The 14,682-nt window shown below is 39.1% G+C and overlaps 1 protein-coding gene across 1 annotated transcript in view; it reads right to left on the bottom strand.

The window, feature by feature from the left end:
* zfpm1 (zinc finger protein, FOG family member 1) overlaps nucleotides 1-14,682 on the bottom strand; it is a 99,010-nt gene that overhangs the window by 22,880 nt on the left and 61,448 nt on the right. Inside the window, exon 4 of the mRNA XM_063004174.1 lies at nucleotides 3,851-3,984. Within this exon, the coding sequence (XP_062860244.1) occupies nucleotides 3,851-3,984 (134 nt within the window). The remainder of the gene's footprint in view (nucleotides 1-3,850; nucleotides 3,985-14,682) is intronic.

Here is a 14,682-nt window from a genome sequence, read left to right as displayed (position 1 = left end):
AAAAGGCCACTCCAGGATATTCCAGGACTGATAACTTAACTGGCTGTCATTGATATGGAAGTGTTCTTGGGATCACTGTCTTGCTGGAAAGTCCAATCATCACCAAGGTTCAAGGTTCCATTTTACCACAGAAGGCAAAAGATTCCTCCTCAAATGGTGAAACAATATATATCTGTGAATCAGTTCATGCAGCAAAAAAAAACCCATGTGATCACTGACCCCCTTCCATGCTTGACCGTAGGGTCAGTATTCTTCTGTCATGGATTCCGGACACGAAGTCCCTGGTTGCTAAGTTATTTTCCTATGGAGGCCACTGACACATTTGTCCAAGTCTTCATCAGGTCATCCTGTAAGCCTTTGCGATTGCTAAGACCTCTGGACAAAATTTTGGCCAGCTGAAATGTTTATTTGAGCTGAAAACCGCTCTGTCACTGCCCAAACATGTGTGATGTCCTTCAATGTACTGGTATACATTCAAGTGTGTATTCATTTATTTGCCTTGATGAGGGTATTGGTAAATTTGCCAAGTGAGGGTAAAGCACATAGGTTTGGCAGTGATGCCCGACTAGGAGGAGTGCCACCTTACACTGGTGCTGAAGCTGCTACAAAGCCAGACATTTCCTCCACGTTAGAGCAGTTTGAAAACCGCCATTCTTCCAGGCTATCAGCGATAACAGCCTTAACTGCCTAACTATGCATATCTTCTTACACAAACAACCCTACATGGTTCAGAAAAGTCTGGACTCTCATTTCTCCTCTAAGATAGCAGGTCCAGCATATTTTATAACAAATAGTGAGGAATGTATGATTTCAGAGCGTATTATCAACCACTTGAAATCAGCCTAATCATCGGTGTGTATGGGCCGATTGAGAGCGAGCATCTTGGCTTAGAAGAACTGGCCCTGACCCACGGTGACCCCCCTCAGCCTGAGCCTCGGACAGCCGAGTAGGAGGATGTGGAGGGACAGAGTAAAGCGGCAGGAATGTGCAATTCTCAAGCCGTTATCTCTCGCAGATACACACTCCTTCGGCTCGCAGATAGCGCCGAGCGAGAGGGAGAGTCGACGCGATAGAATATGAATGCAAAAGCTCTATGCTGAAAATCATCAACAAAGCCGTGCCTTGATAACTAGGGTTAAGGAAGTAAGGGAGGGAAGAAGAGACAGAGAGAAAAAGGGAGATTAAGAACAGGAGGAGAAGGTAGTGGTGAAGTAAAAGTGAACAGAGGGCACGAGTACAGAGGAGGTGGGTGCGGACCTAGAAATCCTGATAATAAATGAAATCTTAGAAATAAGAGACTATCAAAGTGAAATCAATCATTGGGGGTTGCTGTCCAGGAGGATGGCGCCACGCTGAGATAAAAGAGGAGCGTCTGTCTGGGGGGGTAAATAAAGCAGCCAATAGCACGGAGGGTTCAGCCAGCAGACTCGTACGGTTCAAAGAAGGAGATGTGACGAGTTCCTTCAACAAGACAACAGTGGTCATCTGCATGTACAGCCAAATGATGCTTTGTATTATTTTAAAGCACAGCAAAGAACATGTTTTTATTTTTATTTTTTTGTAAAATAAAAGAAATATGACTCTTTTAAAAGATGTTTTTAAGCATTATGGACTATTAACAAAACAGGTTCATTTAAAGCTGTGATCCATCCATCCATTTATCCATCCATCCATCCATTTATCCATCCATTTATCCATCCATTTATCCATCCATTTATCCACCCATCCAATTATCCATCCATCCATCCATCCATTTATCCATCCATCCATCCATCTATCCATCCATCTATCCATTTCTCCATTAATTTCTCCATTAATTTATCCATCCATCCATCCATTCATTCATTTATCCATCTATCCATTTATTTATCCATCTACCCATTTATTTATTCATTTATCCATCCATTTATCCATCCATCCAATTATCCATCCATCCATCCAATTATCCATCCATCCATCCATCCAATTATCCATCCATGCATTTACCCATCCATACAATTATTTATCCATCGATCCATCCATTTATACACCCACCTATCCATCCATCGGCTTTATCTGATCATCACCACCCTCCAAAGCACTTTCAACCAGCTTCCGACCATTAAAACACCTATTTGACCACTCAAAATTCCCATATGCCCATCCAATACCAATTTCTGACCACCAGAAGCACCTCTCCGACCATCATAAAGTTCTACATGAACATCTGAAATGCTTATTCGATCATATAGAACTTGTAACTAACCACCCAAAACCAATCACAGTTCCTATTGGATTATCTGAAACCTCACATCCAACCATCCATAGCTTCTATCCAGTCATTAAAACTGAAGCTTCTTTTAACCCTCTAAAGTTTCCTTTCAACAATTTAAAGCTTCTTCCCAAACAATTTAAAGGTTCTTGCTATTGTTTGGCCAACATCCAAAGCATGAGAAGTACCAGTGTGAACATCACAACTATGCACCAAACAATCCGCATGTATAATTATTAGGGCTGTCGGTCGATTTTTTTTTTTTAAATTAATTAATCGCACAATTTGCTGTAATTAATCGCGATTAATCGCATTTTTCCTTAATACTGAAGCTTTTAATAATGTACATGCAATTGTTAAATAAAACTCAATGGAATAATATCTATATTCAGATACTTTTGTTTAATTGTATCTTTTTAATTTTAAACACAGATTCTCCTGTAGTTGGAGGGGTTGACAGATATTTGTGTGCAATGGGTGCCAGCCTTGCTTTTGCTCTTTCTCTTGTTGACCACCACTGTAGTGGACACCCCTCCATTTCCATTTTGGGCTCTGCTTTATAGTGGTTCAGACACTATAAAGACCTTCTCTTCTTTCAAGGCCGTTATACAGGCTTGAACCTCACTAAATAGACTGGATCATCGATTGAGGGCTACATATAAACAAGGGGCATAAAGCTGGCAACACCACTAAATAGCAGACATAGAAAGCACAGGATGTTTTAAACATGTTAGTAAATTGTTAGAGACAGACACTCACTACTTTCCTGTCTGTATGTACAAATGCCTGCATACACATAGATGATCCAGGGAAGAGTGAGCAAGATGATTACACAGGGGAATGTGGAAGACTTTCGCGACCTAATTTTGACAGCACTAATAATTATATAAGCTTACATAGTCTTTAAAAGCCTGTTCGGAGCCTCTCAGGTGGCGCAACGGTACAACATGCTAGCGTACCAGAGCTGGGATTTCGAACACATTGTTTCGAATCTCAGCTCTGCCATCCGGCTGGGTTGGGCGGCCACATGAACAACAATTGGCTCATACAGGGTGGGAAAGCCGGGTGGGAAAGCCTACGCCCTCTTTTGGCTGATTGATGGTGCCTGGGCAAAGTCAACGAATAATGTGGACAGGGTGTGGCTCTCCGTGTACAAGGCTGATCCACATATGAACTCGCCTCGTGCAGGTGAAAAGATGCAGTCGGTACTGCACACGTGTCGGAGGGGATGTGTGATAGTTGTGGCACTCCTCAGTCAGCAGTGGAGGGTAATATCGGTACCGAGGAAGTATAATGCAAAGTAATGAAGTGTACTTATTATTGTTTTATTTGTATTGCTTTCTACAGAGTTGATCTGGTGTGTGAGAGAGAGAGCATTTTTTATCTTTAAAGTAATTAAGTATGTAATCTGAATAAAGAAAGCTACACATCACAAGATTGGAAGAATCTGCAGCACATGACTGCACTTATCACTAACACAGATACCCAATCACACGAGCATTAGCAATTACAAACTAGCCAACACTGAATGCACATTTGATACAAATGAACATAGCTTTATATAAATATCTAAGCATTCAAACAGTTATCCACTCGTACCTCATTGGAGGTCCCGTTCGTAATCCCATCTGATTGGACGGCCCCAGAGAAAGGTCCCCACACTGCGTCTGCCATCAGGTCCTTGCAGGCTAAAACTTTAAGGCCATCAAGCTCCTCAGACAGCTTTAATTCATCTAAGAGGGAAAAAACACAGAATTTAAGATTTAAAACTATGAATTGATAGTTAAATTTAATATTTAAATACATTTAGTTTACCTTGGTCTTAGCTTGTCATATTATGAAAAAAATATTGCACCATAATTACATACATACAATTACAACATTAATGACATAATTGCACCAGCTATGAGAAACCCTGGTCCGGCTTATCCCACCCTGTGAACAACAGCCAATCATTGTTGTTTGGCTCATGTGGACGCCCAGCCCAGCCGGATGGCAGAGCTGAGATTCGATACAATGTACTGGAAATCCCAGCTCTGGTGTGCTAGCATGTTTTACCACTGCGCCACCTGAGCAACCTGTTGATATTTATTTGGCGTAGTGTTGAGTTGGTGTTGGGTTTGATTTTTTTTCCAATTGATGTATTCAGTTCTGAAGGAAACTCCTGACCCAATGAAGACTAAATGGGTTAAAATTCTCACAAACATACTGGATTTTGAGTATACATGGTCATTATTGAGATGTCCAACAAGGTCAGGTGATCTTTGGAGAGATGGGTAAATTGTACTTTGAAGGGTACATAAAGTTCCGCTATGAGCATTGTAACAAAGATAAATACAAGTTGATCTAAAGCGTGGCATTATCAGACAACTGAGCTACACGTTAGTTGTTAGTGAACCTCGGCAACAGAAGTCAGTTCAGTTACAACGTGGATGTATGTATCAGTTTCTTATCAGATATCAACCAATAAACAGAGCTCTGATATCAACATTACATTTAAAATAGCCAAACTGGCCAAACTGGACAGCTAAACCAGCACATCCCGATTAATATCATATCGGCCAGCCATATAAAAAAAAAAAAATAATAATAATAATCTTTACTAAGCAAGTGAGGGTACTGTATAAGAGTGCAGGTCGCACCACTAGGTGGGAGGGTGGTTTTCAGGAAGAACTGTGAGCTATTGGAAAAAAAAGGGCCAAAACAAAAAGAACTTTTGGACTTCCTGTAACAGATAAGTGCAAAACAGGGATAGGAGTCAAGGATCTGCTGATTCACAGATGTGAGACACAGGAACGGACGAGATATGAAACTTCTCAGAAACAGCAAAACTCCCACATACAGGATCTACCACAAGTTATTAGAAAGCGGTCGACTTTCAAAAAATAAAAAAAACAAAGAAGAATAAAAACACTAATAATAACCCTAAATGTACATTTTGCTTTCAGGATTATCATGTCCAGTTTGGGGCTTTACACTGAAGCAGTAGGAAAGAAATAATATCTGAAAATATCATTTTTAAGTGGTCAGAATAAAACAAACAATAGTTCAAGCTAACCAATAATAGTCCCTGGACCTGTAGGTGGGTCCTAAATCAGTTCTGTTTTATATACGTTATTATACCTGGAGAATTACAACCTGAATAGAAATACAAGATAAAAGATAAAAGCTTGGTTTACTAAACACCTCAGATTTTATTCACTATTAATATTTTGTCATAACACAGCTGGTAAAGTGGGTGCTTCACATCCATTTGGTTCCTGAGGTCATGGTTTTGATTCTTTGTTCCAGTTAATGTCTGTAACTAGTTTTGTCTCTCCTCCTTATGTCTCACGTCCGACAGATACTCTGGTTTCCTCACACCTCGCAAAAACATGCAAGGTGAATTGGCAGAAACTGACCCTGGTGTTTGCTTGTGTTAGATGGACTGCCCTATTTATGATGTGCTTTTGCTTTACACCCAGTGTTTCTGGGTGATGCAGGACACACCCAAAGCCAGACCAGGATTAAGCAGTTGGTACAAAAGAGTAAATTACCCTTATATAGAAGATTTGAATGAATTATGCATGGATGATGAATCTACAGGGATCTCAGGTAGTGCCAGTGGCCTACTATGCCAGCCCACAGACACGTTTGGCTATTCAGGGGGCGGGTACCTGATGAAACGTGACCTGCCGCAATCCTGACCAGGATAAAGCAGTTGATGAATTTGAACAAACAAGAAAGAAAAAATCATCTATACTTTTTCAAAGTTGGCTATTAAAAAATAGGAGGTTGTAGGAGGGGGTGTGTGCTAGTATGCAATCTTCCTTGGCCAGCATGGATGTCATTCACGAGACAGGGAGAAAGGAATAATAAATAGCAACATGTTTATAAAATAATAATAATAATAATATTAATAAAAAAATTCACAAAAAAACGACATTTAAAAATGTATTAATTAATTTATTTATTTTGTAATTACTTAATTAAATTTTTTAATTTTTCTTTTTCAGTTTAGAGGGGGTGATTCTTGTTTTTCAGTTAATCATTTGTAATTATTTATTTGCATTATTTATTACTATGATTTGGGGGCTTCAGCATGATGCTACTGAGGGACCTCAAAGGACCAGAAAAGCCTCTGGGCTAAACAATAAATAACAGCATGTTTATGTACACAGTTTTGCTTTAACTTTAGATCAGTTTGAGACATTAAACATGGTTTCTTGAATTTATTTTCATCAATGCTGGTGGAACCTTAACACTGTCTAATAAATTAGCCTTAACTATTTAATTGCATTTATGTCCCTTTCGGAAACCCCCCTAACTCCCACATATATGCAAAACACACACATGCACACACACATGCACACACGTCTCTCCATGGTTCAGTCTCACTTTCGGGGGTCGAGTTAAAGTGCTGGGAATGATAAGAGTGTTTGTCTAACACTCTCCATGTCAAAACACTCATCTATCTTCTCTGTATCTATCCCCACCAGAGAACAACAGACAGAAGCTGATAAAATGGCTTTCCCACAGCCAAGTAAGTCCCAGAGAATTGCAAAGTGAGAACAGAAGGGGCGGTAGCGGGACAGAGCAAGGAACAAAGAGAGATGGGAGCTGTTTGACTGAGATGAAATGATGACAGTATTACAGAAAGTCAAGGGTTAGACAGATGTAAAAAAGTGAACCCTTGTGACATTACTGAGTAAGGAAGATATGAACAGGTCAGGACGGCCATGGTGAAGCAGGTTGGTTATTAACTAGGCTTGTCATTAGCCATCAGTGATAATGGTGCTATCAATGGGCTGAAGTCCAGTGTCCAAGCCTGCTATCTCATCGACAGCCCAGAAGTTATCAGGGTGCCATTATCTCAGCATCTGTGCCCACTCATGACCCCACCATTAGTGTGCAAGAAACATGTGGAAAGGTTATAATGCTGTTAATATCAGGTTGTAAAATTTAGCTTAATTATGAAATAGTATGAAAATAATTTAGTCATGAAAAATACTTAAAAGAATAAAATATTACTAATAAATTTAATTACTAAATAATTTTATAATGTTAGTGTATTTAAGACACTCCTAATAACAACAACAACAACAACAATAGTAGTAGTAGAAGTAGCAATAGTAGTAGTGGTAGTAATAATAATAATAGTAATAACAAGGATAATAACATTATTAATAATAATAATATTTATAATAACAATAATAATGATAATAATAGCAATAACAATAGAAAAAGAAGAAAAAGAAGAATAGCGATAATAATAATAACAACAATAATAATATCTTAATTATTTTAGTGCTGAAAAATAATATCTATAATAACAAATAACAATGATAATAATAGCATTAACAATAGTAATAATAATAATTATAATAGCATTAACAATAACAGTAAGAATAATAATAGCGATAATAATAATAACAACAACAATAATATCTTAATTATTTCAGTGACAAAAAATATTTTAAATAATAATATTTATAATAACAATATTTATTTAATATTATTATTAAACATTGATTTATTTAATAATAATATTTATAATAATAATAACAATAGTAATAATAATAATAATAGCATTAATAATAGTACTAATAATAATTATTTTAATAATAGCAATAATAAGTTATAATAATATTTATTTATTATTAAATATTTATTTAATAATAATATTTGTAATAATAATAACAATAGTAATAATAATAGTAATAACAATGATAATAGCATTAATAATAATTTTTAAGAAAACATAAAATATTATACAAAATATATAATAAATTAAATTAATAATTATTAAATAATTTTATAATTTAAGTGTATTTAAAACACTCCTAATAATAATAACAACAACAACAATAATAGTAGTAGTAGTGATAGTAATAATAATAATACTAATAATTTGCCAGGCTTTTTACAGTCGCTTTAGAGTCACTTAGAAACACAGAATGACTCAAAAGCCAACAACTAAATACACACAAAAAAATCTGAACCTAAGTTCACATGCAATTACTGGTTATACCCATTTTTATGGCTGATGTTGGCACACCACCTAAAGTCCCTGGGCCCACAACTCCACAGCTGCAAAAGGGGTCTGTGACATAGCTAAAATTACGCCCAACATCAGCACCAATCATTAAAAACAGAGAGTAGAAGCATCATAAACATTACTTCTCAGCTTATGCACTAGCATATTGGTCCAAATTGAAGAACACACACATGTTGTGACACCAAGGTAGGTGGATCTGGAATACATAAGCCAGCTGGATTCCTTGAGTAAAGAATTCACTGCTCGAGCTGAAACCTACTGAAACTGTCATGACGTGTTTTACATTCACAAAAACTTAATTTAAAATGAAAAACTAGACAAAAAAAAGAAAAAAAAAAGAAAAGAAAAAGTGGCAGCACAGAATTAATGCCAAAAATGGACAGCATTAAACACACTAGCCTCGTTTCCACATTATCATAATATCCATCTAACCCTAAGCTAATGACCATGATGCCTCTATTCTAAAGACCCAGCGCCCTTATCGCCACGACCCCACCAATCTCTCACACAATGACCAGCCAAGCCCTCTGATTCTAACCCTGTGTCTGGCCTTAGCAACAGCCGGCAATAACCTCGCCAGCCTTATCGATGCGATTGCGTAACCAGTGCCAAAAAACTGCATGCTGGTCTTATCAATGGCAATGAGTCCACACAGCTCTTATCAATAGTGCTCCACACTGGCAGTGTCCACACAAGCCCTTATCGATAGTGCAGACACCTGGCTGACCTGGCTGCTATAAACCAGCCACTCCATCATTAATGAAATAACTAATGGCAACGGCCGGCAGGTAGAGAGTCTCTGAGAAAGTGGGAGAGAAGAGACCACTATGAGTAGGGCTGATTTTTACATGTGTGTCTGCATCTCTGTGAATGTACAGTACGTGTCTGCCAATATACTGGCACAGCGTGTTAACATACACCAAACCAGAATAAAGAGGTGGAATTATTATTTAACATTGTACAATTTTACTTTTAATGACCCTTCAAAGATTATTCAATTGACATTTATGTGAAATGGTTGTGTGTCCTCGACTAAGCTACTTAGGTCCAATTACCAATAATTTAGGTCTTGCACCACATACCGTGCATAATATTGTGAAAAGATTCGGGGAATTTGAGAAATCTCAGTATGTGTAGGGCAACCACTTAAAAGTGTGTGTACTTTGAGCCTTGAGACATGCTACTATGATAAATATAGCGACATGGGTTTGAGCGTTTTACTTAACACAGTCCACCACTGCATCAAGAAACTGCAAACTGAAACTGTTACGCAAAGAGAAAGCCAATTCTATGCAAATGAGAGTGAGAATGGAAACATAATCCGGTCAGTCGGGGTCCCTTTCCAGGAGGGGTGACAAAATGTAAAGGGCAACAGACGGGCAACATTTATCAGTAACTGTATACCCATAACGTTTTTTAGCATGTAAAAGAATCAATAAATGTACCAGATAGGTGTACCTAATAAAGTGCTCAGTAAAATTGTGTATCTCATGATAAAAGCCTGTTAAAAATGCTGCTTGTTAGTAAATAAAAATAACTAAATTCACATTAAGTCAGGCTGGAAACTAAACATGCAGCTTAACATCTCAACCACCCAACAAGAGAAACTAGTAAAAAATAGAGGCAGATTTTAACGTTTCAAATCCGTACTTCAGAAAACCGTTGTTACTTAACACAGTTCGCCGCTGCATCAAGAAATGCAGACTGAAACTCTGTTATAGCCAAAAATCTATTCTATGCAAATGAGAATGGTCCACCACTCAAACATAATCTGGTAAGTCCCATGGGGGTCACTTTCCAGGACTAGTAAAAAGAGAGACTAGTAATAAAATAGAGGCAAAGTCGACATCTGATTATGTGGTGAACTTAAGAAAAAATATTGACTCTATTGAGAGCTCAAACATCTCTGCATCACTAGCTAAAGAGGTACAGCTTAACCCAAATCAGGCCACCCTTAGTGCCTCCCCAGATACATGATCCACCCTATCAGGACTAATTGATTTAAAAAAAACACAATTGTTTATATCAAATGAGGAGATCAGTGTGCTGGTATTGATTTTTTGACAAAGTACAACAGGAAATCTTTATCTGAGGTACACTCTGACCCTGCACTAATAGGTGGAGTTTAACCTCTGCTGAATGACAAATCCAGCACTTTACACACAATGTGGACGCTTGTGCATGTAATTATGATGTATTCAAATTATAAGTGATTAATAAATTAGCCAACATTCCAAATCTTTACCCACTGCCCCCTCTTTCCGCTTCCTGTTTAGTCACATCCCCACAGTCAGAATATTCAGTTGAAAAAGAGCATTTTCAGGATACACACCGTATACACACAATAGCATCGTTTCCATTTGGCTTCTATTGCCAGAGCGAGATAAGACACCTGCGTTGCCACCCAGATGAGCTTCAACAGAACTTTATCACTGACATTTACTACTGTTTATACAACTAATTTCTCTTAACTGTACTTCTGAACGTTTATCTGGCCAGCACAAGGCCTGCAAAAGAGCACATGCCAAACAGGCACAAGAGGCAATATGTGATAATGGGGCCTGCACTGTGTTTTACTTAAAAACTTACGTTAAGAAACAAATAAGGATTGTGTGATCTGAAGATTACGATCTGCATTCTGCATTTTCAATATGCAATGAAAGTAAACGACGTGGTTTAAAAAATATGCACATCCTTACAATCCATCCTAACAGTTTCATGCATAACTAAGCTGTACTACACTTGCACTACTGACTTCTGCTTCATTTATTTATTCACTGTCTGTTTTACCACTGATTTATCCTGGTCAGGGTCACGGTGGGTTTGAATTATTGGACGAAATACAGGAAAAAACCCAAACATGTCGTTAGTCTATCACAGGGCGCACACACATATATTTACACACACACGCACACACTTTTTAGGGCAGTTGTAGCCCAGTGGTAAAAGTACTGGACTAGTAATCAAAGGTTCGCTGGATCAGGCCCCACCACTGCCAGGTTGCCACTGTTGGGCCCTTAAGCAGGCTCTTAACCCTAAATTAACTAGACAATACATTGTTTTTAGTAGTTCCTATTCACCTGACTGCATGTCTTTGGACTTAGGAGGAAACTGGAGCACCCGAAGGAAACCCTTCACAGGGACACAGGGATAGCATGCACACAGAAAAGGCTCTTGCTGCCCAGAGAGGGAATCAAGCCCAGGCCTTTCTTGCTAGGGCAAAGGCGATGACAAAACATTGTCATAACACACTTTACGGTCGAAAAACATCTCGATTACATCGTATCGAATCTCAGTTCTGCCTGCCGGCTAAGGCTGAGCGGCCACATGAACAACGATTGGCCTGTTGTTCAGATATGGGCGGGACTAAGCCAGATGGGGTCTCTCTCCCATGACTGGTGCAATTACGACCTCTGCTGGCTGACTGATGGTGCCTGCACAGAGATGGGAAAAGAGTGCTCTCAGGGTGTGTCTCTCCGTACACAACGCTGAGCTGCACTGCACTCGTCAAAGTGCAGGTGATAAGATGCATACGGCATGCTGCCCACGTGTCGGAGGGGGCGTGGGTTAGCTTCGTTCTCCTCAATCAGAGCAGGGATTGGCATTGGTGGAGAGGGAGCATTACGCAATCGAGCAATTGGACACACTACAAGGGGGAAAATATATATATATATATTTAAAAAATCACTTAAAATGATTGGTTGCAGGTATTTTGGCCATGTCCATTGCTTACAGCTGTATAAAATCAATTACATAACACAAAATATATGCTATCAACTATAAAACTGTGGCAAGAAAGAGTGTAAGACATAGCTGAGATGAATTGGAACTTTGATTGCAAGCCAGGTCTTTTCAATCAACATCAGTGCCTACCTAACCTTAGAAACTTTGCTCTTGACTTTGCTGTTTGGACTGAATGAGAAACAGGAACTTATACATACTCAAAAATCCTATGGACAACCTTTCCAAAAGAGTTAGGACTGTTATAGATGCAAACTTGACCAGGCTGACATAGTTAGTAAAACAATTAAACGAATGAATGAATATGTAAATGTGTGCAAACCATGCAAGTGTAGAATGTGCTTATACTGTGTGTGTGTGCACGCTTCACATTCCCTGTCCTCCACCACTGTTACCCTCTCATAAATTGAAAGCGGAGACCTTCCAGAAACTCCTGATTATCACACATAAATTAATTAGAAAATGTTTCTTGACATTCTGTGTGCACAGACAGAGGGGAGAAAAAAAGACTGCGGCAAAAGCAAAAAAATTAATTGTACGGTATGTGACTTTGATAATTAATTCAATGATTATTTCACGTCTACTTTAGCGTGTACTCCTTCTGGCTTTAAATAGGACATTTGAATGATAACGTCGCGTGAATTTAGATTTTATGGGAAAAATGGAAAAGTAACAGAATGAAGATGGAGCTCTAGAGTCACTCATTAGATTTAGCAACACTTACTAATAAATATACTTTCCAGTGATTTGTAGATAACACACAGTAAGCACATTATTAGTTACACCTACCATACAGATGAATGTTGCAGGTATACAATTACTGGCTGTAGCCCATCTGTTTTTCTGTACAGTTTGTAGAGATATGTACAAAAGGGTGTAACTACCATTAGCCTAACCATTACAGGTATGTAGAAAAGGGTGACAAATTAAAGGAACAGCGGGTGGCTTGGGTAAAGCTTTGGGCTATTAATCGAAAGGTTGAGAGTCTGAATCCCAGCTCTGCCATGCAGCCACTGTTGTGCCCCTAAGCAAGGCCTTTAACCCTCTCTGCTCCAGGGGCGCTGTACAATAGCTGACCCTGCGCTCTGACTCCAGCTTCCAAAACTAGCTGGGATACTCAAAAAATGGAATTTCATCAAATTGTATGTGTGTGTGTGTGTGTATATATGACAAATAAATGAGTTCTAAATAGGTGGAATATGTAAAATGCTAAGAAGGCCTACCTGATCTTGGGCATGGATTAAAATGGCAGCAGCAAATGCCTAATCAAAGTGACTCTAATGAAAGTTTTATTATTATTGACACAGGTGCCGGAACCTTCGGTCCATAATATCACGTAGTCGTCCAGGTGGCACAGCGGCATATTCCGCTAGCACACCCGCGCTGAGATTCTAAACTCCCCGGTTCGAATCTCAGCTCTGCTATCGGTCGGCTGGGCACCATCTAGCAGGACAAAATTGGCCATCAAGTCTGTTGGGTGGGAAAAGACTGACTAATAAAGTGGGTGGAGTCTTCAAACGCTGTGCAAGGACCCTGGTTAGCAGTCCCGAGGCGAGTAAAAAAGAAAGGGGTCGAGGGACTGCGCACACTTCGAAATGGGTGTGGGGCAGGCGAATATACTCTCCTCAAACGCAATCGGGATCCCCAGCAAGCGGAAGACTAATTGGCTATGCTAAATGGGGAGAAAAAGGAAGAAATTACTATTACTATTACTTAGCTGACTAGCATTTTAAGGCTTGTATGGCATACACCAAGAGAATGGTCCATGCCTAAATTATTGACTAGCTCTTTTAATCTTCTCTGGTGTGCTAGCTCTGTTTTGCTGTAAATGACAGTGTTGATTCGTAGTGACCCCATCCTCTAAGTTGCCTGTATGATATGATGAAACATTTCTATCCTGATCAGAGTGGTATCTTCCAAGATGACAAAGCCTCCATCAACACGGCATAAAAGGAGAATGGTCTGGTCAACACACATTGTGAAGACTGATTGCTGTGTGTTTTCACCACATACACACATACTCAGCAGAATGGGAAGTTGGTGGAGAAGAGATAGAAAGCTAGAAAAAAAAGTGAAACATGGAGCAGGAAAGCACAGGAAGTGGCAGGAAGGCTCAGGCATCTGATAGGATGCTGATCGAAGTGGCAGTATCCAGGTCACATGGTGCAAGTGGAGTGATAGCAGTGGGACAGCATGAAGAAATGCGGCACTAGATTACACGGCCCACCTCTCAATCATCTGCCCGAGAGTGTAACGCTGGAAAAAACAACTAGGGAAGAGATTCTGCTTCTGAAATTTCAGAGTCGATTATTTATTGAGGAAACGGAGTACAGGGGGTCTACAAAATTATTAAAACGTTTAAAAAAAGAACACAATTACAAACACATCTGCACACGTTCCAGCTAACACAGGGCAGTTGTAGCCAGCCTAGTGGTTAAGGTATCAGACTAGTAATCAAAAGATGGTTTAAACCCCACCACTGGCAGGTTGCCACTGTCGGGCCCTTAAGCAAGGCCCTTAAATTGCTTCAATTGCTTGGGCAATACTGCCACAGTACTGTAAGTCGCTTTTAATAAGCGTCTGCTAAATGTCAAAAGTGTAAATTTAAATCACCGGGTTTCACAGAGACTGAATAAGGGGTGTCTAAATAATG

The sequence above is a fragment of the Trichomycterus rosablanca genome, chromosome 11, assembly GCF_030014385.1.
Source record: "Trichomycterus rosablanca isolate fTriRos1 chromosome 11, fTriRos1.hap1, whole genome shotgun sequence".
Taxonomy (NCBI): domain Eukaryota; kingdom Metazoa; phylum Chordata; class Actinopteri; order Siluriformes; family Trichomycteridae; genus Trichomycterus; species Trichomycterus rosablanca.
Note: the sequence above shows the minus strand (reverse complement) of the source record. Positions and strands in the feature narration are given on the sequence as shown.